This window comes from Fundulus heteroclitus, chromosome 7 (genome assembly GCF_011125445.2).
Source record: "Fundulus heteroclitus isolate FHET01 chromosome 7, MU-UCD_Fhet_4.1, whole genome shotgun sequence".
Classification (NCBI taxonomy): Eukaryota; Metazoa; Chordata; class Actinopteri; order Cyprinodontiformes; family Fundulidae; genus Fundulus; species Fundulus heteroclitus.
In genome coordinates this window covers 13380746-13408555 of record NC_046367.1, presented here as the reverse complement: position 1 = coordinate 13408555, position 27810 = coordinate 13380746, and the positions used below count along the sequence as shown (strand labels likewise).

Here is a 27810-nt window from a genome sequence, read left to right as displayed (position 1 = left end):
GGGGAGTTGATTAAAGTATCCGAGCGTGCGCAAGCAACAGATCCCAGAAGTCACTTTTCCTTAGCAGTTGAGGTAAGCATGAATTTACATAAAATTTACGTGAGCCTTTTTCATCCAAGTGTAAGTGTTGAGAATTTGGTGAGTAATGTGTCCTAAAATAATAAACACCAATTTGAGAATTTGGTGTTTATTACTCCACTTGGAGAAATGTATTGCTTCAAATTTTAGAACTGTGCTTGAGATGCAAATAAAACTTTTGCTTTGTGCTATGTTAAATTGAAATATTTTATAGATGCTGAGGATTAAAGGATCAAAGTCTTTAATTCACGGAAATGTCTCTGTCTTTCTGTCTGTCTGTCTGTCTGTCTGTCTAAAAAAAAGAATAATAATATCCTAACTTAGCCAATTTGAATATATACTGTAAATTCCAATCAGCTTTTAGTGCACCAAAGTCTGCATTTGAGTAAAAGTCGCTGGATAGATGTAGCCTGTTTACTATAAAATAAAAGAGAGTGTAATTATTAAAAGACAAATGTGTTGTGCCATATTAACACTATGATCATGAAAATAATTTAGGTCAGTTTGAATTCTGACCACACAGCCACAAAGGAGAGAGAGCCTTTAAATTGACATTACTATTCCATATTAATGCGGTAATGATGCTTGTAGCACTATCAAACTAAGGTGGAGCGAAACGAAGCAAACCTTAGGCTTGAAGGAGCTGTAGTTGAACATCCGGAAACCGGGTGTTACTAATAGAGCTAATAGTGTTTAGGCTAGTGGACTTTCGGCGCTAAGTTTAAAAAAACTTCCACAGGTGCAGGGTTCCAGGTATTAAGTGTTCACTTATATACAGAAAGCCCGTAAAATATTTATTTATTTATTTTCTTTCACTTTCTTTTTTCAGGTACCACTTTACACATGTCAGCTTAAATAATGATACATATGATTTAGCAATGGCATCAAGGTGTTACTCGATTGTATCTGTTGCTTTATGTCTGTTGGTTGTGCTGTTCTTTTTTCGTCTCTCTTTTCAGGTGATGGAGAAAACGGAAGACGTTTTATCATTCTCTCCCTTTTATCTCTTCTTTCTTTCAGCTCCTCTCTTTCTTTTTTTCTCCTCTTGTTCTTCCTTTACTCTCCTACTTTCCCATTGTAGTGTCCATATAATTTGAAATTCTCCCTGCAGGAATCACAATAAAGCTATTTACATGCATAAATCAAGTGGAGCACTATGGCGAAAGCTCATTGCTCCACTTGTAAAAGCAAAATCTGTCGAGCTCTATTTGGCATTAAGACATCAATTCTTATTGCCACATTGCTGGAAAGGACACTGGGGAAAAACAAAAAAAAAAAAAAAAAACTTCATCTTATTTTAGACATAATGATTACACAGGATAACACAAACATCAATATCCCATCAGTGTAAACAACTCTTGTGGAGATAACGTTTGTTAAAACCATAAAAACACACTCGAATTACATCGGCAATGGCATGGTATCAACATGCTAATGGGAGTTATGTCGCTGAGCCCCATGTGTTTAAAACACCATGTGGACGCATTACACAAGCTTTCCAACAAACCATTCAGCTTTCCCTGTTTATTTCTCTCCCAAACCTGTCGGTGCCTCGTGTGAGTTCGGTTCACTTTGGCCTGCTCGCTCGCAGGCTTATTTCATGTAAACAGGATTAGATCGCAGCTGTATAAGCGGAGGAGATAGGCAAGTCTGTCGTAGCCATGTCCATTTTTACGACAGCAACCTGTTGCGGAAGGTGCAAGAATAATTTGCAGAGCTTTTCGAATTAATTGCGTATTGCGCAATAGACAGGATCCTTTAGCGCAGCGCGACAGTGTAATTGTAGAGAGATTTTTCTTGGTGGCTGTTATAAACAGACAAACACATCATTTAAGAGTGGCTTTTAAAGAGGAAAAAGTGGTGTTAGAGCCATAAATAGAAAATATTTAAGTTATTTGTATGATGATTTACTTTTTATTTTTATCATATTCAGTAAGATTTGTTCAGGCCATTTTATTGTGAAGTTTAGTTTTACTTTGAAAGGCTTGCTTCCTGTCGAGCCGTATATTGTATTAGAAAAACTATGGATGGATCATCTAGACACGGAGCAATGCAGTTTGTGACCGTGTAAACTGTGTATGACTTGGAAAAGAAAGAACTTATTTTTTTATAGATAAATCATTTTTTTGTTAAAATTCCCAGTTTGCACGCGTCCTTTACTTCCAGTGTCTGAGGAATGACACTGAAATTTGGATCTCTTGACATAACAAGTGCCATTTTAAAATAAAGCATAATAATTAAAGGCTATCATTTTGTAGAATATTATTGTATTTCACTTTTACTTGTCCCCGTGTTCTAGTGGGTCCCGTGGAGACTCTGACATAAAAGAACAAAGTAAATATGAAATTATTAAAAAGCAAAAATACATACTGTAGAAAGTGATAAAAACATCTAACATGGACAGTATTTATGCATTTAATTTGTCTGCTACTTTTTGACAGTCCTCTCTCCTAGCTTTAGCAGACTTTGAGGTGTTCCCTGTTGTTTTAAATGACTCAAATTTGGCATAACCTTTGTGATATATTTATTCTTGGCCTAATCCTGCTTCGCTACTAAAGGCCCATTTTTACCCCGGTTTAAGATTTGACAATAAAATAAGGAATCATTGATCAGAGGTAGAACGGTTCAAATACATATTTAATTCTTAGAAATTAAATATGGAGACAGAGTACATACCATTACAAGATGTTGTTCTCACCGGTGGATAAGTCTGTCTGTCTGAAGTAAGTTTTACCAAGACATTCCTTTTATTAACTTTAAACTCCTCCTGCATGGCTCAGAGGGAGGATGACTGACCCCCTCTCCTGCTGACCACCCCCTCAGGGCAATAAAACTCCATGTTTATCTTACGCTGGAGCAGGAAAGGACAGACCCCCCTCTGCTTTCCTCAGTAACCCCAACTAAGATATATTTTTAATTCTCAACAACCCCTCTGTTTTGATCCCTCAAGGATCAAACCAATAACTAGGCTAAACTAAGTCCATGTCTTACTATTTACAAAATGTAAATAGTAAGATGTAATATTGTAACCCTCTGTCCCCTCTGTTGGCGACTTATGAAATCAAATGAAGTTCAAATGTTCCCCTTAAATGTAAAATAACCCAAGTATAAGCTAAAAAGCTACTAAACCTATCTGAATCTCTAACCTACTAGAATTAAGAAAAGTAAGCACCTTTATCCGAGAGGTGCAAGGCTAAGATAAATGTGCAACTACCAGAAACTATTATATGATCTAACTATGACTTTAAGAGTCCTAACCTAGATTAACAAATTGCTTCTTAGAAATAAAGATAACCCATGAAAGCACTACACTCAGATCAAACCACAGAATAAAAAACAGATTTTCATGCAATGCAAAACCAAGATTCTAACAATACTAATATTGAACACCTTATGAATATGGAACTTATAAGACATATGCAGTGGTTACAAAACTCTCATTTTCTTTTTTTCTTTTTTCCACAATGCATTCAATTGTTGTCATGATGTCTTGCATCTCGGAGATGTCTTCTTCTCGCCTTTAAAGAAGATGGTTTAAAGAGTCAGTGTTCCAACCGCGGTCTCCACAGAACTGTATGTTAATCTTTATTAAAAATAAAAAACGAAAACAAAATAAAATTCCAGCTGCCCCTCCGTGGGTGGCTCTGCGAGATAAGTTGTTCCGGTGATGTCTCCCTGGAACCCTCTGGTGGCTGGTACACACGGCTCCTGGAGTCTGATGGGCCCCTGACCTCTGGCCCACCACATCTGCTTGTCGATAACCTTAGCGTGCACTCTGTCGAAGTCGGGGGTGAGTGGACTTCCCCTCCCGTTTCTCCTAATTTAATGTCTCCAATACAACCTGAAACTTACACGACAATCGTTTAAATATCAAATGTTGTGTGCTACCTGTAATTCCGGAGGTTGACTTCGGTCCCGAAAAGCTCCTTTCAGTCATATGGAATCATATCCTGTAATGAAATTAACTGAACACTCCCAAAAGAAACACACTTCTCAGCTTTTTCACCCCAATTTCAATGTAGTCTGTGCACAGAACTTTAACCAATTGTGTTTAGAATTTTCCCCATTAATCTGAACCAACCTTCTTGTTGTTTCCCCTCCAGCCTATGAGAAACCTATTTTAGAAATGCAATAGTTAGTGAGACATTTTATTGCAATTCCTCTTTCCTCGTCCTTACGCTGTCCTGTAAGAAAATGCAACGACCACACAAATACGTTACTCTCTGGTGAAGATTCCCCTGTCTGTAAAATAAAAAATTAGTTAATGCAGTTGTGAAATCAAAGTATAGTAACGAGACGCATTTGGGGCCCGTTTGTGCTGGACCAACCTTTTGTCTAAGTTTCCTTGAGACAGTGAGTCTGCTGCCTAACCTTTGACCGTTAAATTTAATCTAGCTTGGTTCCTGGCTTGTTTCCTGGAAGTTAACTAAAACAATGAAAAGCCTCATGTAAGCATTTTTAACAGCGTTATCTGCTCACAAGACTGTCATATGGCCTCGGTGCATCCTGGGATGTACACATGCCCACTGAAGTGTGAATACACCCTTTGTTCTACATACATTCTCATCTGTTCAGGTCACTGGGTTAAGGTTAACATCTATATTACTTTAAACTACATTATTATATGTAAGTGATTATATTTCCATAACACTGTTATCCTGTAAGAATGTCAGAATGCTCTCTGAATTAAAGATTAAAGATTACCCTCTGTTTATCTCTGTTTTATCCAGTTTTTTGAGGTTTATGTAGTTTTTCTGTTTATCCTTCCCTTAAATTACTTGTGCCAAGGGTTGATATAAAGTTTAAGATCTGTATGGCTTTACAATATAGTGTTATCATATAAATGTTTATGTCATATCCCTCTGCTTGGAACAAAATTAATTTTGTTACAAAACATTAACAAAGAATAGTATTAGTCACCACAGGGAATCAATTAACTGCAAATAATTATCTGAATTGAAGTATGAAAAACACTGCCCTATATCCCGGATTCAGATCAAAACATAATGCAATTTCATAATCCCACAGATCTACAAGAAGTCCATCAAAAGTTCAGTGTACCCATTGAAATAATGATTATTCTAATGTGCTCACAGCAAGTTGATGGTATGAGAATGCTGAACGTTCCAAGGTACTTACATACGGATAAAATATTGGGTTTTACCTGAATAAAACACCTGGTAACGGCAAAATCTGGTGAAAATCTGATAAGTTTTAGCATGCAACAGTTATATTGTACAATAGAAAAATCTCAATACTTGAGAGCTATTTAAGAAAGAACCTAACAGATCCGTTTAACCTATGTTGTTTAAAAACAGAATGTCCCAAGCAGGACACATCTGTGCTTACCGAGAGGCCCATGTAATAAACCTGTCCCCTCAGGACGTTGCAACCCCCCTTGTGAAAATTTATGACATGCAGTTGTCAACCAGAACTCACAGAGACCTAAGTATAAGTGTAGCACATAAAAGTATTCCCACCCCTGTGGATTGTCTGCTAATAATTGCGATGGTAAAATACACCTTCAATTTTCAATTCAATTTTATTTATATAGCGCCAAATCATGAAACATGTCATCTCAAGGCACTTTACAAAGTCAAGTTCAATCATATTATACAGATTGGGTCAGATTATACAGATTGGTCAAAAATGTCCTATATAAGGAAACCAGTTGATTGCATCAAAGTCCCGACAAGCAGCAGTCACTCCTGGGGAACCGTAGAGCCACAGGGAGAGTCGTCTGCATTGTACATGGCTTTGCTGCAATCCCTCATACTGAGCAAGCATGAAGCGACAGTGGGAAGAAAAACCACCCATTAACGGGAAGGAAAAACCTCCGGCAGAACCGGGCTCAGTATGAACGGTCATCTGCCTCGACCGACTGGGGTTACAGAAGACAGAACAGAGACACAACAAGACAGACAAACAAGCACAGAAGCACACATTGATCTAGTAATCTGTTCTACATTAGATGGTAGTAGCGGGTGAGCCGTCTTCTCTGGATGATGTCACAGTTAACAGAACGCCAGACCAGGTGTACCTACTATGAAGAAAAAGAGAGAGAGCAAAAAGTTAAAAGCTGAAATGACGACAGTCATTTCAATGTAATACAATGCAAAACTGGAGAACAGTAGACTGAAGAACAGTAGAAATCAGTAGAGTGAGAAAATTAGACCCTGATGTCCTCCAGCAACCTTCTGCTGTCAATTATGAGCAATACGGTCCTGGACATAATAGAATTAAAACTCATGTTTAAAAAGGAACATATCAGTTATATAGTAAAAAATTTGAAGAGACAGTAGTATATTTGTGAAAACCGCAAACCTGTACTGCTGGTATCTGCCCAATTGGCTGCCTTAAGAATTTATCACCTGCACCAATCCATTTACCTGGAAGCTTAACAAAAAGTCTGTTATCAGTCTGTGGTCCTTGAGATGGACTGGACTGACATGTACAGCAGATCAGGCAGAAAAGAGATTGGAGTTTAGACGTCGCACTCACAGCTTCCATGTATGGAACTCCACATTTCGTCCCCCACGTGTTGCAGTGATTCGCTGTCGATGCACCTCAGTGACAAAGTTCTGGTCCACGACTCAGAAACTGGATGAGACATTCAACTCCAGTGTATGCAGACAGTCATTTTTCCTTGACAGCTTAGGATCTGTGCTGTTCATAGGCGTTGGCCATTGTTCCAGGGTGAGGAAACATTGTTCATGGGAGCGTTATCCCCTAGATGGGGCACTGACCTTCTTGAAGGTGAGGTGGTATTGGGACTTCTTGCCAGGATTTGGTGATGTGAAACAGTCCTTGGCCCAGTGTCCAGCGTAAGCAACTGTCCCAGATGTGATGGGTGCCCCACAACACACATATCGGCTGTAAATGCTCTGTTTCATTCTTCCAACCCCAAATCGGCACTGATCTGCGTCTCATGTCAGACGTGTCCATACTCCAGAACGAACAGACCTGTAACAAAATTAAGATAGAAAAAGAAAAACAGGGGGGAGGGAGCTCCCCCTTAAATTAAAATAGAGACAGTTCTCGATGGAATCAGCTGCTTACTCTCACTCCTTCCTATATTGTTTTCCAATAACTGTAATTTTACCAACTATTAGTAATTAACAAACTCAAGCATTGTGTATCACCCTTCCTTTGAGTCACAGGCAAATGGTGTATCAAATATTGTCTGAGCGAGCGTATCAAGATTGAAATTCATCAGCTGAGATATTGAAGAGGGCACGTTGTTTTTGTTGTTGTAACACTATTACTCTAAATAATTCCCCTAAATTGGACTGATTTATTTAGGATCCACACCTGTGTGTTAGATCCAGCCTACTGATTTTTTTTTAGAAGATATCAAGAGTCCCAGTCAAACACAGGAACCTTCTGCTAAAGTGTATAAAGAAAATGCTGTGTAACTCCATCTATCAAGGAAAAAAAAGTATAAAAAACACCAAAAGTACATTTTAAAACAGCTCTAAAATCAGTTATGCGCCTGTGTTTAGTAAATTTTGAAGTCAAATTCTGCCGGCCACAAACAATCACCAGCAACTGATGTTGAAAAGTTTATTCACCAGAATTTGCACATTACCAAATGAACAAAGAAAAAAAAGATTCCTCGGGCTCTAAATTACTGTGTAACAAGGGCATCTGCATTTTGTGGGACCATGAAAATGTGATTACATATAATGAATAATTTGGGGACCGTCCTGTGATGATCCCGTAATATTGTCTATTTGTACTAGGTTTTGGCGCTCTGCAATATCAGTAAACAATGCAAACCAATAACATTAGTCATAAATTCCTCAATTTTAGCTGGTTCATTTAAGGATCACTTCAAAACTGACTCATGACTAAATGCAGTGTTAACAAAATCGATCAAATCAACCGCAATATCAGGTTGCACACACTATTAAGGTACAGTTTAACCCAACTTTTAACTCTGTTTAGTTCTGCTTAATGTGGTTTTCCCAGGCCTGCAAATGAGCAAAAGTTTATAGGGTGGCTATTTTCTGCTCCTTATTAATCAGCTAGATTTAAGTCTGATGAATTATATTTATTTATTTATCTATTATAACTAGGGCTATCAAACAATGAAAACCATTTAATCACTATTTAATCGCAAATTATATTTCATGTCTGAAAGTATATATATTCATTAGGCATTTTAAAATGCTATTTTGCAATAGATAATGCTAGTTAAAATTACACTCTAACAGAAGGCATTTTCCCTTTTTTGTGTTTTCCCAATTTATAATGCCTCAAACAGATGTTCAATGTTCAGCCAAATTTTCAACAACTTTTCCAAACTTCTAACCACTTTCTAACTTTTAGGCTACAGTTCAAAATAAAAATTTTCTCCAAAACTCACCAAGATGCAGCTGTTCATGCTCTCCAATGCAACTCATCCATACAGCTTGCAGCCAATCCCTCAAACGTTTTACTGCATTGAAAGTTCTTCTGCACTTTAACAAACATTATTAATGCATCAACCCTTTTTCCAATGATTTCCAAATTCCCCTTTAGTTTTTATTTTCACCCATATTTTTACTTATCACTTTTACTTAACAAAATTAAACTGCACCCCAGTCACTGCTCTTATCTTCAGGCCCATGCACGCGGAGAAATTCACACCCTCATGAAGACACACACACACATATACACACACACCCCCACTCTCCGCTGAGTTGCAGGGTTCAACCAATCTCTCCTTCTCTCAAAACCATGGATCCCATATTACCGAGACATTCAAAACATCAGACAAGACATAACAAATATAACATTTAAGACAGACAGCCTGGCGCGCGCAGAGGGTCTTCTCCTTTTAATACCCTTCTACTCGACGAAACGTTTCCTTATGTTAAAATCTCCTCGTCTAATCGTCGTGTTCTCGAAAAACCCCGTTTTTCGAAAACTAGAAAACAAACTTCTATTGCTTCCCTGGGATCCCTTTTTTAATCTCTTATCTTTCTATAACAGCTCACTCTTAAGGTCTTGCTGCTCTTAGCCTCAACTTAAAGATGTTACGTATCTCGGCCGTCCTATTCCCTGCTACTTTTTGAGTGTCCATAGTTCTCAAGAGGCAGCGCACACCTCAGCCATAAAATTACCAGTTTGTCAGTCTGGTTGTCGTTTGGCCAATCCTAGAACATATCCCTTTTTTTTGTCTATGTTTTTATCTTTTTTATTTCGTTTTATTTTATTTTTCGCCTCACCATTTCAAGGCTTCTTGGCATTTAGGTTAATATCCAATTCTAAGTTTTTCTGACGTAAACAAACACATAAATCCCATTCAGTCATTTCTCGGTTTCAACATAAATTCCATTCAAACCTAGTTATACCGTTCAGCCTCTGATATTTTGAGAAGAAAGCTTCTCACTTACAGCAACACTTGATTTAGCCTACATCTAATCTTTAGCCAATAGGAGAATCAAAATCTCCTTACTTTTTTTCGGGTCGACCCTGTTTTGCTGTAAGTGATTACTTCTTCGTGCCCAAATTCAAAATGTTCCTCCATCTTAATGTCAAAATCCGGGTCACGGCTAACCAAATTGTGATATATTTATTCTTGGCCTAATCCTGCTTCGCTACTAAAGGCCCATTTTTACCCCGGTTTAAGATTTGACAATAAAATAAGGAATCATTGATCAGAGGTAGAACGGTTCAAATACATATTTAATTCTTAGAAATTAAATATGGAGACAGAGTACATACCATTACAAGATGTTGTTCTCACCGGTGGATAAGTCTGTCTGTCTGAAGTAAGTTTTACCAAGACATTCCTTTTATTAACTTTAAACTCCTCCTGCATGGCTCAGAGGGAGGATGACTGACCCCCTCTCCTGCTGACCACCCCCTCAGGGCAATAAAACTCCATGTTTATCTTACGCTGGAGCAGGAAAGGACAGACCCCCCTCTGCTTTCCTCAGTAACCCCAACTAAGATATATTTTTAATTCTCAACACCTTCCATTAAAAGCTCTTGTTCTGCTTGGGAGGAAAAACTGTGCGTGTTCTTTGGCCATGCTGAACAGCCAAATGTAATGAACCGGAAGCTGGACCCAAGATTCACCACAACAGGTCAGAGACGTTCTTACAAAGTTTATTAAAAAAAAACAGGAGACGCAGGCGTCGGCTCTTGGGATTCGCGGCTCACACTCACTGGCAGGAACCTCCTGGAGGTAGAGGCAATGGTTAAGACTCAGCATAACAGGTGAATGATGAGAACCTTGCTGAGTAACTAACCTTATAATAAGGAGAGCCGGGCAATTCGGACACGCTTCTCTGAAAGCTGGATCCGTCCGCAGGTGAGCAAGGCTGGAGCCGTTGAGCGGCTGGGAGGCAGTCAGTCCGAACGGGGCTTTCCGAGAGGTGTTTGTCCAAGGGCAATCCTGGTCCGGTAACGGGGAATCCAGCAATCCAGCAATCCAAACGAAGCACAGGGGGAGGAGAATCCGAGCGGGGGGTCCAGGTCCAAATCCAAATCCAGTACACAAGAAGGCAGCCCAAGGGTAGGGATTCCAGGAGACAGGGGACCAGGCAGACAGACACAGGATGGGAACAGGCAGGCTCAAAAAACAGGTAACAGGTCAGAGTCGGATATCAAACAGGTTTAGTCAATAACGCTGGAAGCTTCTTACTGTGAAGTTTGAGACGATCTGGCACTGGAGACTGAAACTGACTGGGCCTTTATGTAGCTGGAAACAGGTGGAGCCAGTAAAGGTTTATTGCAGAGGGGTGAAGAATGATTAGCTGCTGATAGAGAGACGAATCAGCTCCAGTGCCAGGATCATTACACCAATAGCAGCGTTGCTGATCATTGTTTCTACTATCGATACATTTCCCCTTTTAAAGCGGCGCATGAACGCGCAGTTATCTCAGATAACTCAATCCAGTCATACTAATCATAAACAACACGTGTTATCCGTCCGTCCGTCCGTTTTCTTCCGCTTATCTGGGGTCGGGTCGCGGGGGTAGCAGCTTCAGTAGGGAGGCCCAGACGTCCCTCTCCCCGGCCACTTGGGCCAGCTCCTCCGGGGGAATCCCAAGGCGCTCCCAGGCTAACTGGGAGACATAGTCTCTCCAGCGTGGCGATAACACGTGTTATTAAAGAACCTAATTAGCTGGATCATGATTAGCCGGATTAAGTTATCTTGGATGTGTCATTTGATCTCAGATGTTTTAAGCAACGTACGAAGAGCCGACCCCTTGTCAGGGTTTAGTTTTGATCTGGCTTTATTTATTGTTAGTTTTCAGTTCCTCTTCACCCTCTCACTCAGCTTTCCCTTCACTCCCTCTGTCACACCTGTCGGTCACTAATTAGTCAGAACTCACTTCACCTGCCAACCTCCCCACTTAAGTTTGTTTCCTGCCTTGGTTTACCCCTGTTTAGTCTGCCTGCTGCTGGATGTTACCTGTTATCACCTCTGAACTTCAGGTGGAGCTGCTAATCCTGCTGTGGTTCTGGCCTGCAGGTATTCACGCTGTTGTGCTACTGATCCTACTGTAACTCTGGCCAGAGTTGCTGGTTCTGCTATTACTCTGACCTGCAGGTCTTCACGCTGTTGTGCTACTGATCCTGCTGTGACTCTGGCCAGCAAGTATTCACCCTGCCGAGCTGCCAGTTCTGCTGTTACTCTGACCTGCAGGTCTTCACTCTGCTGTGACTCTGGTCCTGCTTGCCAGCTCCTGCACACATCTACACCTCTGCTCCACTCCACTCCTGCCTCTCTGGTTTCACCTGCCATTGTCCATCCACCTTTCAATAGACCAGTTCATTGTTATTGTTTTGATGCGGGTTTTTCGCGCATGCGCGCCGGACTGGTTGGCAAAAGACGAACACAATGGCGAACGCAAACAGCGAAACTGACGAGTTCTCCACGTATTTTTCTTCTTTGGATAACGTATCACAAGATCGTTTTAAGAGTAAGTTGATGGTTGATGATATCAGATTGCCAGATCCACACAGCAAAAGCCTGAAGGGACGGAGTGAGTCTGTGAAATGCTGGCCAAGTGCTCCGTACCGCAACTTATACAGCTGCCTTATAAACACGGCAGGCCAGTACAGACGAGAGAGCACGAAAGCCATGAAACCACTGGACGGCTACAATTATGTTATATCGGGAAAAAGGCTCCAGCAATGCCCGCGACGCCATGAGGGATTAAGCGGTCAGAAAATGGATGGATGGATGGATGTTGTTCACATGTTTGTGCAACAGCACAAAGCGCCGTCGGACACAGGCCGCGTCTCAGCAGAGGAAGACCCGCCCGGTAGGATAAAAAAACATGGTTTACTATGGATTATTTTGGTGTTTTTGTCTTGTTAAAATGGTTGGGGGTGTCAGCGACATTGCAGCGTAAACACAGAAGTACTAGCGCCCGTGAACCGGGGCGTAATGGAGCAGCAGCAGCTGCTGTCTGAAGCTGCTGCGGCGGCTGCTGTAGCGATCACTACACGGGCGGCTTCTCCGGGCCGTGTAGCGATCGCCACCTCCCCTCCGCCGCTATTTAAGTAGAACAATGACTAGAGCAGAATTAAGTTGTATTTACCGGAGATGAAGTGTAGACTGCAAATTCTGTTGTAGAATGATGGCTCCCACAGTCCATTGGGAGTGTCTGCCTGCGCTCTTTTCATTGAAAATATCAATTTTTTCTTCGTCCTTCCTCCTTCGGTAAACGACAGAAACGTACATCCAACGATTTGGAGTGCCTCTGTGTGCAACCGGGAGCACAACAAGTCGTAGGCATTGTTTAGATTCCAAAAATAAACGAACTAAAAGTACGCTCTAAATCACCCGTTTTGTCATGTTGTAGACGAGAGCAGCTCTGTTTTTTGCCAACCACAGTGCCCGGATGTAGCGCTGACGTCACGCGTGAACTACTCTATAAACTCTCAATTTTAGCTCTGTGTGTACGTGCTCTGTCCGGGTTCAACCAAAGACAAAACATGAAACAAACAACCAACCACAAAATGTGAATCTATAATCATCAACAATGCTGGGCTGGGAAAGGGGGGCATAAAAGGGGGAACCCCCCCCCCCCTCATTCAGCCCTTCCTGTCACTGTTGCATCCAGAGCTTGTATACTCCGGGTTGATAAGCCATTTAACTATATGAGCAGTTCCACCGGCTCTACTCGTTTTCGCCCAACTGACTCTGTTCCACCCTATTCGTCTTACCTTCGCTCAGTTTCTGATTTGACCGGACTAGAGATGCCTGAAAATGGGAAACGCCTCCTGGGTGTTGCTTTACTTAATAGCTTTCAGTGTGTGTAAAATGAGAGAAAGCCTCAATAAATCCATGGATCTGATACAGCGCGTCTGGGTTTAGGAAGCTGAAGTGTCCTTTTTCTTTTCTTCCTGCAGCCGAGGTTCATGGTTTAAAAATAATAAAGTTATGTTTCAGTTTGACCCATTTTGTTTATAGTGGTCCCTAATATTAATGTCGTCACTCTTCAGTTATTCTAGACTTCCTCAGAAAAAAACCTTCTCATCTCAATCACTGAAGGAAATCAATCAAAACTCCTCTCCAGTCAGCTCGGTTTGACCTCAGTCCTCAGCAGACCCGAAGGAACCCAGTCTGGCCCTGAAAAAAACTGTTCCTGAAACTAGAAAGTGAGCAGAGTGGTGCAGTGCACGGCCAATAAGAGCCCATGGAACTAGACCTTATAACAATATCTGTATTTGAAGACTGACAACTAAACAGTTCTGTACCCACTAACAAATATAATGAACTACACCTTTTTTAGTCTAAATTTACCTCACTTTGTCACTTTTTCAAAACAGCAGGTGAAAAATTAAAACCACTTTCACAATCAAAACTTTAGACAAAATTGAAACTGCAACAAAATAAGAAATCACCTGCACCATTTAAAACTGGCAGTTGAAACTACTCTGGTAATAAGATTACTGTATTAATACTGTAGTGAAAGCCTGACTCTGAGCTTCTTGATACAACACCGTGGTTTTATTGCACTGACAGCTTCAAAGAAAAGAAAAGTGTTTTTTTGATAATGTTCTAGATAAATGTAATTTTTAACTGTAATCCTCTGCTAAAACAGCTTATTGATGACGTGTTCAGTGTCTCTGCTGTCAGAGAAAATCTACCTACAAGACAGAGGAAAAATAAGATTATTTAAATTGCATATGCGAGAAACAGAGAAGAATTGCAACAAATGCAAAACAGCATGGTTAAGTTGAGAATGTGCTTTGTCTTTTTTCAGCTAATGGACGTCTCCAGGCTTCTCATGGTCCTCGTCATGGTGATATCCACACTTGGAGGGAAATCAGGTAGTCTGCATACAAAGAACATAAATGAAAGAAAAGAGAAAGGCATAAGTATGTTTGTTTATTAAAGTATGACTGCAAATAAAAGTTATTAGCTTTCATCATCAATCAACTCACTCGAATGACGGCAGTATTACATGCATGATAGAAGAAGTAAAAGTTGAATGTGATGTGACCAAAGAACTTATGTTTTATAGTGAGAGGTGCAGTGCATTATGCAAACATGCACACCAGAGAGCACATTAAAAGGAAACAGATCAAAGCCCCAAAGTAACTCAATTTACAAGATCAAAGCCCCAAAGTAACTCAATTTACAAATGACAGAGAAATAAGAATATTCTGGGAATAATGTACACAAACCTTTGACCACCTTAAAACTGGTGGTCAACTCGGAGGTCAAATTGTAGCCTGTTTGCAAACAGGCTGTGTTTACCCTTGTTTGCTGTTGCAATGACCCAGATAACTGAGAATTTGCCCAGGTATGTAAATTATTCCACTTCTCTTGACAAATCCTAATTAAATGAGGAGGAAAAATATTATGTTTGTAGAACCTTTTGGGAATCAAACATCACAGAGGGCTTCAAAGTGGCAACCCCACAAAATAAACAATACACTTTTTGATTAATTTCCATTAACTATATCTAGAAATTTTGAATGTAATAGCTTTTTAGAATTAATCCTCTTCTCCCTAATTTTCAGAAGCATCAAATTCTTCATGCATTCATCTTGACCAAGATCTCTATAAACTTATTAAAGGTGAAGCATTTTACTATGTGCCGACCGTTATGGAGGATGTCAACCTGCCTGATGAAAATATCACGTGGTACAAAAATGGGCCTGATTATAAGAATATTACCACGGATGAGGCCCAGAGGATACATTACCATGGTGGGGCACTCTTTCTCTTAAACATCAGTGATGAGGATTCTGGTAATTATACTGCCAGGTAAGAACATTTTTCTGTTACAAAAGGCCTTAGCTCACCAAGTTCTTATACTGATGATAATAATAATAATAATAATAATAATAATAATAATAATACTTTTTGACTTTTAACAAAACTTTAATTACAAAAGGCCAAACAATTAAACAATTGAGTTAAAACCAAGTGTCATTTACATAAAATTCTTACATAAGAAGCTTGTTAAATTGAAGTTCTTTTCTTTCAGACACTTCACATAAAATCTTTTTAAAACCCCACAACTGCATAAAATCCTCCATGTTCTGCGTGGCTCTGTGGAAGTGAAACTCCAGCCTAATTCTGGCTTTAACGTTGCACTTCCACAGAGCCACAGCATCAAGGTGAGGTCCTCCCTGCAGTCTGTCTCTACGGGACAAATAAATAGCCATCTTCGCCTCACTGATTAAAAAGTTTAAAAGTCTGGCCTTTGCCTTATTACTTTTATTTTGGCACACTCCTCCAATAAATAAAGAAGTAGTAAAAACAGTGCCAAAAAGACTAAAAACATTTGTTAAAAGGCTAAAAATGGTCTTTAGTCTGTTACAGTCCATAAAAACATGAAAAACGTTCTCAGACAGACTGCAGAAAGGACACTCATTTAAAACAGCCCGATTAATAACGGATAAAAAAGAGTTTGTGGCGATGGCACCGTGTAAAATCCTCCATTGGAGATCACCAGTTCTCTTTTTAATTGGAGGCTTTTATAAAGTCCTCCACTGGGGTGCTCTACCAGCAAGTCTATCAGTCCATACACAGACTGCGCGGTTCTCGAAGTGTCTTCGATTTATCACTTTGGAGCAAACTCTATAAACAGTTTTCTGGTCCATAGTGGATAAAACCATCTTCTGTGGGTCCAGGCTGGAGAGCAGAGGTCCACTTCTCTCCGGGAACCCAGGATCCAGGATCAGGCCAGGAAAGGAGTCCATCGGGTCTGGCTGGCTCTGTCTCTCACAGTAGTCACGGAGGAGGCTCCTCTCCTTGGCCGACATCTTTCCCCTCAGGAGGTCCAGGAAGTGTCGCACCAGCCTGGCAGACCGTACCCCCATCACGGAACCCATGGCCTCGACGTTGGAGAGGGACGGTCCTGCAGTCTCCACCAGCTGTTTCACTGTTGTTATCTTTGACCAGCGCAGCGCCTCCGACAGCCCTGGTACAGCGCCGTCAAACACGTCCAGCCTGGACCCACAGATTAAAGGCTCCTGTAAAAGCCAGTGCAGAGAGTTAGTCGTTTGGGATCGCTTTAATTTAAACAGGGCACATGATTTAAAAACACCCTGATAAAACCTCGGCAATCCCCTTAACTTTAAAAGATTTAAATCAGTTAAAAACAGAGCCGCATCCAGCCCCAGGTTATTTACACCTCTAAAAATGCAGCTGGCCACATCCCTCCACACTAAGTCAGAGGGCCCTGCCAGGTATTTCTGAACAAAACGTAATCTAAAAGCCGCTGTTCTCCCGGCTAGGTGGACAAGGCCCTGGCCCCCCTCTTCTCTGGGTAAAAACAACACAGACTGTGGCACCCAATGAAAACCGTTCCAAAAAAAGTTGACCATTTTTGCTTGTATGTTGGCCAACAAACCAGACGGTGGGTCTAAACAGGAACGTTTGTGCCACAGCTGAGATGCTACAAGGTTATTTAAAACCAAAACCCTTCCCCTGTACGACATGTGGGAGTGTAGCCATCTCCACTTTTCTAGTTTACATTCTATTTTCTGTTCCATATTTTCCCAGTTCTTTTTTTCAGTCTTTTCATTGCCTAAAAACAGACCGAGATATTTAAAACCATCTTTTTTCCATAAAAGTCCCTGAGGGAGAACCGGGAGCCCTTCACGCCATTCGCCCACTGCCAGGGCTTCACTTTTTCCCCAGTTCACCCTCGCAGAAGATAAAACAGAGAACTTAGTTGTTATCTCGTTCAGTACATCGACATCTTGCTGGTTTTTAGTAAAAACAACAACGTCATCAGCATAGGCAGATAAAACCACTCTACTATTAAAACCAGGTAAAACCAAACCATGAACAGTAGAACGTATCTTTTGAAGCAGGGGTTCCAGGGAGAGCGCGTAGAGCATCCCGGACATGGCGCAGCCTTGGCGAACACCTCTACGCACCCTAAAAGGAGCACACAGACCACCGTTAATCTTTAGCATACTCTCAATGCCACTGTACATCACCTGGATCTTGGCGATGAGACCAGCGCCGAACCCAAACCTCTCCATAGTTTTCCACAGGAAGCCGTGTTCGACGCGATCAAACGCCTTTTCTTGATCTAATGCGATCAAGCCCGTTCTTAAACCCAATGAACCGGAGACCTCCAAAACATCCCGAATTAGGTAGACGTTATCTACCATGGACCTGCCGGGGAAGCAGTAGGTCTGGTCCCGGTGGATGACCTGCTCCATAGCTTCTCTCAGCCGCGTTGCCAAGGCTTTGGAGAGGATCTTGTAGTCTGTGCAGAGGAGAGACACAGGGCGCCAGTTCTTAATGTCTTGCAGGTTCCCTTTCTTGGGCAGGAGGGTGATGACTGCCCTGCGGCACGAAAGTGGGAGTGAACCAGTGGCCAAACTCTCATTATAGACCTCCAGTAGGTCTTCCGCCAGGATGTCCCAGTAGGCTTTGAAAAACTCTACTGTAAGACCATCGATACCTGGGGCCTTCTGGCCCTGCATATTCAGGAGGGCTGTATGGAGCTCTTGTACCCCCAGGGGGCGCTCCAGCTGTACGTTGGTCTCCTCAGAGACCTGGGGCAGCCCACCACAGAACTCCCCAAACAGCTCCTCGTTCTCCTTATACTCACTCTCAAACAGAGAGGAGTAAAACTCAACAGCCCTCCTTCTGATCTGGCCCGGTTCACTCACCTGCTGCCCTGTGTCAGATAGTAAGGAATGGATCACCTTCCTCTGCCCGCGTTTCCTCTCCAAGCTGAAGAAGAAGCTAGAGGGAGCATCCATCTCTGTGATGTTCTGAACCCGAGACCTGACCAACACGCCTTGGACTTTAGACTCCAGCAGGTTGGCTAAAACTAGCCTTTTGGATTTGAGAGCTTCAATATGCTCTCGATTTCCTGTGGACTCACTTAAATGTTCTAATTCCACTATATTCATCTCCAGATCTCTGATAGATCTGGTGACGTCACGAGTGACATTAAGAGTATGCTGTTGACAAAGTTGTTTTATTTGAACTTTTCCATGGTCCCACCACTGCCTTAGACAAGTAAAATCACCCTTTCTTTGTCTAAAAACAGTCCAAAAATAACTTAAAGCTTCTCTAAAACTACGATCATGAGTTAAAGCCAGATTAAAATGCCAGTAGGCGCTTTTAGGTAAAATGTTTGTTATAAAAACATTCCCTAAAAGCAAAGAGTGGTCTGTAAAAGCTACTGGTAAAATCTGACATGTTTTAAACACATTAAAATGATGTTTAAAACAATAAAAACGGTCAATACGTGCTAAAGAGAGGCGGTTTTCTTTACTGTGGGACCAAGTGTACTGTCTGGAGCCTGTGTGCATCCTCCTCTACACGTCCACCAGGCCGTGAGACGAGACAAGCTTCTGCATGGCTTGCTGGGAAGCTTGGTGAGGCTCTTTGTGATTTCTGTCTAACAATTCGTTTTCTGTACAATTAAAATCCCCACCTAAAAAAACATAATCATCAGACCCGCAATCTCCCAGCCTCTCCCCAATTTTCTCTAAAAAACGCTTCCTCTCTGCACCGACGTTAGGGGCATAAATATTGATAAAAAACTACGTTAAAATGGTCAAACTGAGCTTTTACTAAAAGACACCTTCCCTGGACGATACTTTCTACATTAAAAGAGTTTGGGGTGAAAGCTGAGGAAAAGAGGAGGCCTACCCCAGAACTCTGGGAGGTGCCGTGGCTAAAAAAAAGCTTCTCCCTTCCATTCCTTGCGCCAGTCTGCTTCATTGTTAAGATCACTGTGCGTCTCTTGTAAAAATAAAACACTAATTCTTTTCTGTTTTGCTATTTCATAAATCATGGTGCGTTTAACAGCCTTCCTAGCTCCATTAACATTTAAAGAAGCTATTTTAAAATTATCCATGTTGGGTAAAAGACTAAAACAACACCACAATAAAATACGCACAATAAAAATAATAAGTTAGTGCTCATCATTCTATTCAAAATTGTTTTCTCACTTTTCCCATAATTTTCTTCAGTCTAAAAACCTCCTGATCAGAAAACCCAGACTCTTCTTTTCTTCTAATATAATATCTCTCACACAAATAAAATATTTTTAAATTGGGAAAATATTTTTCTACTTTTATCCCTCTTAATCCTTTTGTTTCTTGGAGAAATATATTAAAAGATTCAACAGGATAACGTGCCTCTGCACTGCTACCCTGTGACAGAGACACCTCACTGCTGTCAGACAGCTCACCCTCACTGTCGCTGCTGTCTGACACATCTTTTCTCTCTGTGGCCAGCTTGCTGACCTGCTTACTGCTCTGAACAGCAGTCATCACATTTTTTCTCTTACTGCGCCTTTTTAAATTCATAGGCGCCTCCTGCTCCATCACCTGCTCTCCCTCGCCTTTCTCCTCCACAGGAGCTACCACAGGCTCCCCCACAGACTCCTCCACAGGAGCCACCACATGCTCCTCCACACTCACCTCCCCTCCACCTACCACCACCTCACCTTTCCCTCCCTGCTCTCCACACACACCAGTCACACCCTCCTGCTCTTCACACACGCCATCCTGCTCCATCTCACCCTGATTCTCCACTTCCTCACCAGTCACACAAGTTTCCCCACCACCACACACCACCGTGCTGCCCTCACTCACCACACAATCACTCCTTTGTGGATCAGATGTTTTATCCACAGTTTTCTCCTGCACTAAACTCCTCTGCTGGTCTCCAGCGACCGGAGCCGACGCCACGGCTTCCTCCGCGGCTACGCTGGAGTTCCCCGCAGCGCCACACTCCTCCACCGAGGCAGGAGCTCCAGCCTCGCCGGACACACCCACATGCTCCCCGGCTGCCGCAGGCTGCTGCTCCGCGGAGCTCGACGGAGCCGCCCCGGCTCTGTTTGGGCACGATTTTATCAAATGTCCCTCCTGTCCACAGCCGAAGCACTTCATGCCGGATGAGGTGGCGAACAAGACATAGTCAAATTCATCCACTCTCACCCGGAAACGCAGGTTTAGCTCCTCGTCACGGTTGTTGAGGATCATGAAGAGTTGTCTCCGGTGGGAGACAACATGCTTCAGCAAAGGTGATTTACACCCCGACAGAATCTTTTTAACGGGGGAAACCACCTTTCCGTGACGAGAGAGCTCTTTAACGAGAAACTCGTCGCTAATGAACGGAGGGACATTTGACAAAATCACCCTGGTAGCGGGCTGCGTGAGCGGCAACACCTGAAGGAACGAGCCGTTCACAGAAATGCCCGACTCGACCAACAGGTTCGCCTGCTCAACCCGCTCAACAAACAATACCGCGGCTCCGTTCATGCAAGCCACGGACTTGATGGAACCATGACCAATAACCTCACCCACCGCCAAACAAACGACCTCCATGCTGCACGGAGACCCGGCACCCACCTTGATGCCGTTCCTCCGTGTCAGCGCGGAGAAGACGCCAGAACCACCACCATGGCGTTCAAGACGCCGACCTGCCGACCTGCCGCCGGGCAAAACCCGACGCCCACCAAACCCCACAAAACCCACCAAAAAAAACTCTAACAACCAAAGTAAAACAACTATATACACAATATTTACACTCACCCAGTGAAAAAGGACAGAAAAAAGTAAGAAAAACCACTCAAAACAGAGTTTTCTCACGCGCTCTCTCTTCCGCTCCTTCACTCACACTCCTCCCACACGAAGAAGAAGAAGAAGAATACTTTATTCCAATTAAATTCATCCTTTGTTTAACATTCTGGGGCTGATGATCTTGCTCAAGAATGTCCCCACCCCCCATTGTTACGAAACAAGCGTGGCATAGTAATATCATACAAACCACAGTGAAATCTTAGTCTGCCGTGCAAAGAGAACACAGATCTGAGATCAGGTTAATGCTGCAAGTTATTAAACCATACCCCTTTGGTTCCACAATTCCACCACCATGTTCTGAAATCACACACAGGCGTGTTTTTGCCAGATTAATATGTGTGATTTGAATTTATTTCACACAAAATGATTATGTTTTAGTGTCAAAAACCTTCCTATTCCTTGGTTTGGTAGCCCCCTTAGCTATGCTAATTACTTCAGTTGGTACGGTTGTGTAATGGATTCTCTAGTGTCAGATTCGATGGGCACCAACAACTGCTTCTTTATAGTTATTTGGTGATGTCTTTCCTTTCTAACATTGTTTTACATGTACCTGAATTGCCGGGAATTAAGTCTATTCCTAATTATCTATTTAATTATTGTATGATATTAGCGCCGGGCTGCAAAACATGCTCTTAAACCCCTCTCTCAAATCAGATTAAGACTATACAACCTTTGAAAGGATTCAAAACATGATCAATTTTGCATGGTTTTGGCTTCAATACCATCACACCTAAACTGGGTCAGTAGCACTCAAATTAAATAATTGTAAGTTGCTTTGCTATGCACAGTGTCTATAGGCATGTATGGTTGGTGATTACATGCCTATAGAATAGTGACGTGCGGTAGGGTTCATAGCTGGTGAGGCACTGACGTCATCAGAGTCAGATTTACAAATATATACACTCTAGAGTAGTCTCATTGCAAAGTGCTGAAGGAGACTGATTGAGCCAAATCAAATCACCAAGAGACATGGAAAAAATATTGATTCTTTGATGAAAAAAAATAAAGCTAAATTATTTGTCATTTGATTGGTAACAGTTTATGAGTTATGATGGCTTTCTGCATTTGTAACACATTCAAAAACTATAACACACATTACGCACATTTCAATACAAAAAAAAACATGAATAATTATCGCTGTCTTACCTCTACTTATAAATGAAGTCCGTGCGGCGCTGTTTCTGAACAAAAATATTGGTCGTTTTCCGGTAAAAGTTTTCTTTATCTTCTTCAGATTTAAAACTCTCTCAGTCTCAATGGAGCTCACTGCCAGGGAGGAAAGCCTTCCTTGACCAGTCCTGTTCCGGCTGTATGTTTTGAGTGTTTTTAGTGCTTTATTTGTTTAGCAAAACTCGCTAATAAAACATCCATACCTTGGGCTGTGTCTCATTCCACCTACTTCTACACTTCGAACACTTAGTTTTAAGTAGGTAGTGTAGATAACACAAAAAGTCAGTGCACTGAAAGTACCCGGATGACCCCCTAAAAACGGTCACAAAATGCAGTGTGTAACGATGGACCCTACTCGCACTAAACGGACGCCATCTTGACTACAAAGCGGAAAGGGAGGGGCTAAGGACGTCGGGGAGATGTTCCCATTTTGAAAATAATGACGGACAATTCAGCCGAGACAGCCGGAACTGTGACACCGCAATCATATAAATGTAAGTAATGGTGGTAATACGAGGCATTGTACTCGATAGGTGTTTGTAAAATACACGAACATACCTCATGTTCAGCCAATATTTGGAGGATCTTGCGTTGACGTCGGAGGCGATGTAATTTCAACATGCTGTGAATGTAAACGATTGTTGTTTTTATAAAAAAAAAAAAAAAAAACGCTGGCATTTATTTTTTGGCGGTCTGAAAAATTTGCGGTCATGTGTGTTGCGTTCGTCACGTCATCCCGTCATTTCCGGTAAGTGTTTTAACATAAGTGTTTCTTTTGGAACACTACTAACGGTCGAAAGTGGGCACTACGGCAGTAAGTGGTCAGTGCACATTAGCAGTGCACTGACGGAAGTATTCGAAATGAGACACAGCCTTGCTGTCACTCTACAGTTTTGGGATCACGAGCGGTGCTTCTTGAGCGCCCCCTGCCTAGAGGCCAAAAAACTGCCGGCCTCACCTACAACCCGTTCTTTGCTGTTTATGATCGCCCAGCAGCACGAAAACATGTTACCTGCACACAGTTTGATGACCAAAAACCAATTCGTAATACACATACATTAAATTGTGGAAAATCAGTTCATAACTGTTTGAACAATTGAATTTATGATTTAGAGACAGGAAGATGCATTCACAGAATGGAAGTCAGCGCAGTTAACATGGAATCGCGCAATCCCATGGGAGGCCAAGCTCACTGCGGCCTCACCGGCTTCGCTATCAAGCGATTTACATGAAAAATAGCGAAAAGTCTGTGATTTTAAAGAGAATATGATAAAAAATAAGGAAATTAGATAAAGTTCTCAGTTTCTTCATTAAAGCATTTATTGATTATGCTTCTGTTGTGATCTGATTACCATTTGGGTCTGCAACAACCTCAAATCTTCACAGATGTAGCAGGTTATTAGTATAATTAAGTGATTTAACTTTAACAGGGAATTGAGTCAGTGAATATGCACAACCTGTATAAAAAACTATTTCTTAGGGAAGCTATAAAGTAAATCAGGAAGGACTAAAAACGCTGTGCACCTACAGTGCATGTTGTTAGCTACGTTAGCATACAATGGTCAAAATAGCATACTAAGGAATTTTTTGGCAGTGAACAATCACCAGTAATTACATCTTGATTTGTCAACCAAAGCAAGAAAAAGAATAAAAACCATAAAATTACAAGACACTTCTGTGTGTCATCATGCTTATAACATGATATTTTTGGAGATTGCTCTAAGAGGTTGACATTTTTTCGCTGCATGCTATTCAAAGTGGTGCATTGAAGTCAGCATTAAAAAAAACTTCAGTTATATCCTGTACGTCTACATCTACATGATAAACTGATAAAAATAGGGAAAGGTTTTCCTCCTCCACATCAAGACACGAAGTGATAGTGGGAGTGCAGAAACCTCCTGCCAATAAGGGGAAATTCTAGAGATTGTGTTATCCATGACAGAAACATTGTATTGGTAAACATCCTAATGCCATTCCAAGAGAGCCCTGCCAGACGATGATGAAATATGGTTAAGAATACCACAAGACTTTGCTGGAGAGTTTTAAAGCTTGGTGTAAGTGCAAGACAAACCAAGGACAGACCTGTGTCATAGAACAGCAAATATAAGTCAAAAATGTATAATATGATTGAATTTGACTTTGTAAAGTGCCTTGAGATGACATGTTTCATGAATTGGCGCTATATAAATAAAATTTAATTGAATTGAATTGAATCTCTATGTGGTAAGCAAATACATTTTGCAGCATCATGAATGCCTTCCTATTGTACAATTTTTTTTAGGTTAAAATCATCGTCCATTATAATCACGCTGTCTGTAGCTGACTGGGAGTCAGCAAATAGTTGGAGAGAAGTAGTGCTACATAACTCAATTCCTAAATCAAGCAACTCTGGACCCGCTGGCATCATCTTTACTCCAATGTAATATTCAATTTTTGATATATTGTGAGATTAACTATTAACACATTGGAGGACTTGTATCTCATTAACCTTAGAATATTTATTTATCTATTCTATCGTGGTTGTATTTCTAAGCCAAAAAAAACTTTTCCTATTTGAAGTTTGAGATCAGAATCAGCTTCATTTGCAAGGGTTGTGTATATATACGAATAATTTGACTGGATTGTACAATGCTCACGACGTGCTTTCTTATGTAATAGCTGTGAATTGTCTCTCCTGCAGGCACATAACCCCGTCAGATAAATGTTTCTACTATCCTGTAAGATTTGAGGTCTTCAGTGAAAACAGTCAAGAGAATTTAACCTATGGAAGTATCAAAAATTCTTACCGGAACAAACGAATTCCCTGTCCAAGTCCTGTTGAAGACACGTGCATCACTTTTAAGGGGAACTTCTCTTGGTTAAAGGTATGGGCAAATCTGAATATACCACATGCAAGTATGAGATATTAGTGTATAGAATATTTTAATGATGTTGCTTATGTGAAATTGCTAATAACTGTAATTTCCCTCTGGGATTATTAAAGTATTTCTGACATTGATTCTGATTGCTACACCACTATTGCGAAGGGTCTAAAGATAGTTTAGTGGTGCTTCTTTTCTGTTTGCAAGAGATGTGTATTTACTAAGAATGTTTTCATCTGTGAAAAGATATGCTGAGAACAGACAATTTAAAACAATCTGACAAGAAGAGTATTATTTTTCTACATTATTCCAACCTTTCTGAGGTCTGTCACCTTTTTGCTCCAGGGCAACAATCTTCTTCCTGGCAAACATGAAGCTCGCCTGAGGTTAGAAAACACATCAAAACACGATGAGGGCATCTACACCTGCATATGTACCTGGACATACAATAACAAGGTGTACAACTCTTCTGGTTCCTGGAGACTTTTTGTTCTGGGTGAGTGTTTTCAGATTGTTGGGTATTACGATCAAAGGAGGAATATATAGTGTATAGTGTACAAAATGCTTTTGCCCCCTCAGAGATTGCTTCTGTTATTGCTTCTTTGTCACATGTAAATTTTTCATCATACAGATTTTAGACAAAGACTATCTGAGTGCATATGAGAAGCAGTTTTCACATGGTGATTCCATTTACAAAGGGAAAAACCAAACCAACCTGATAATATGTGACCGGTGTTAAAATTTTAAATGTAGTGTCTTGTTTTCTCTTGGTTATTACTTCTTTCTTCTTTTTCTTGGTTACTCTCATCCCTCTCGCTGGGTAAAGAGTATGGACAGGCCTCCATTTCAACAGAAAATGGCAAATGGAAATGATCTTGTAATGAACAGAAACGGAGGACCCAGAATTCAGCCAGACAAAGCAAGTGACGTTAAAAGACCGTTTATTAAAGGGCAGGCAGTGGGTCAGAACTGAGATGACTGATGGCAGAGTCAGAGCACAGATACAGGTCCGGTGACAGGCAGGCAATCAGGTCCGACAGGAGGAAGGCAGGCTCAGAGAATCAGGAGACAAAACTGGGCCAGATCACAAGCAGGCATGCAGAACAGAAAAGGCTGGATTAGAGTCACTGGAGACTCAAAATAATCTGGCAGAGAAGAGGTTGAGGTGGGTATAAGTAAGGGGATGAACAGGTGAAAACTAATTAACTGCAACAGGTGGAGCTGATCTAGAGGAGGGGGTTGACTGGAAGTGGACTGAACTGATTGGTTAGTGACTGGTGACAGAGGAGTGACAGGCTAAATGAAGAAAAGTCCAAAACTGAAACTAAACAAAACCCAAACTGTGACAGATCTACGGTTGTCTTAGCGTGTTTTCTACTTCTCCTCCACAGCACGTGGATAGGGAAATCGTGCAAGGCTAACAACTTCTTCCCCTTTCGGCTACTGTAATCAAAAATGGTGATGCAACATGCCATCTTCCTGTGGGTGCACCGCCACCTACTTATTCTAAGCTATGAGAACGCTTTCATTTTTGCTGGACTTTCAAATTAGACCTATAGCCTAAATATTCTACAAAATTAATAATGTCCTATTGCATAAAGCATATTATTGCAGAAACAGTATATACAGTACCTCAGAAACTTAACCAATTATGGTTATTGTCAGGATTCCCAGGAGTTTGATTGCTTGTTTTAGGTCCCTGGGGATCCTTCAGTTTGTTTATGTTTTACACCTCTTTGGTATTGTTTACTAATCAAATATTTCCATAACATCAGCAACAACTTTAAGGTCCTTCAATTATTGTATGCTTCTTCAAATCCTTCAGCTATTTCACTTTCAGATTATTTCTTGTGAGATTTTAATAAGGTTTTTGTCTATTTTTTTTTTCACTTATTCAAGTATTTTCTCAATGTTCCACTCATTCATTCTGGAGGTCCGGATTCTCACTGCTGTTTCCCATGAGCAGCTTTTTCTAGTTTTCTATATTTTAATCCTAACTTTTGTGACAATTCAAACACTCTCGGGTCCCTTCTGTTGCTTTGGGAGCAGCAGCAGCTTGAAATGCTCATATCTTGTTCCAAATCTGGCCACAGAATTTGTCATCCTGGGGAAGACCTTAAAGGGTTTCAGCGGGAACTCATTTTTGCTGGTTTCATATACATGTATGCAGTTTTTGTTCTGAATGTAAATGTGCCTACTGCCTTATATAAGACAGTACAAGAAAAATGATGCATCTTTGCTTCCTTGCAGACCTCGTTGTCTATAAGGTGGAAATTATCTTTCCAACCAGCAAGGAGCAGTTGGTTGATGAAGGTAAGAAAACTGCCAAAACCATTAACAGACTGTAAACCTAATTAAAGATCCTACCAGGGCTCATGTTGAGTTCAGGTCTGAGTTGCTATGCTATAAAAAACCATTGGCAGTAAAAATACACAAATTAAAAACAAAGTGAAGGTTCTGATTTGATGAAGGGAGGTATACAGGGGGTATTTGGAACAAATGCCCGAGCTGCCTCATCTGTGAATCCTCTCTATGTGAAGGAGCTCCTGGCCCCTCTCTGAAGACCAATCTCCTTACCCTATCTCAAAGGGAGTGCCTGGCCGCCCTACAGAGGAAGCTCATTTCAGCTGCATGGCATTTCAACTGGGCAAACTCGCATGAACTATAG

At 41.3% G+C, this 27810-nt stretch overlaps 1 protein-coding gene across 1 annotated transcript; it reads left to right on the top strand.

Moving 5' to 3' along the window:
• On the top strand, nucleotides 1–27810 carry LOC118563817. Its single transcript, XM_036139743.1, has 7 exons — nucleotides 1–72; nucleotides 14295–14361; nucleotides 15058–15304; nucleotides 24962–25145; nucleotides 25488–25638; nucleotides 27393–27455; nucleotides 27683–27810. Exons 2-7 carry the CDS (start codon nucleotides 14298–14300, stop codon nucleotides 27808–27810), a joined length of 837 nt encoding a protein of 278 aa, XP_035995636.1. The 5' UTR covers nucleotides 1–72; nucleotides 14295–14297.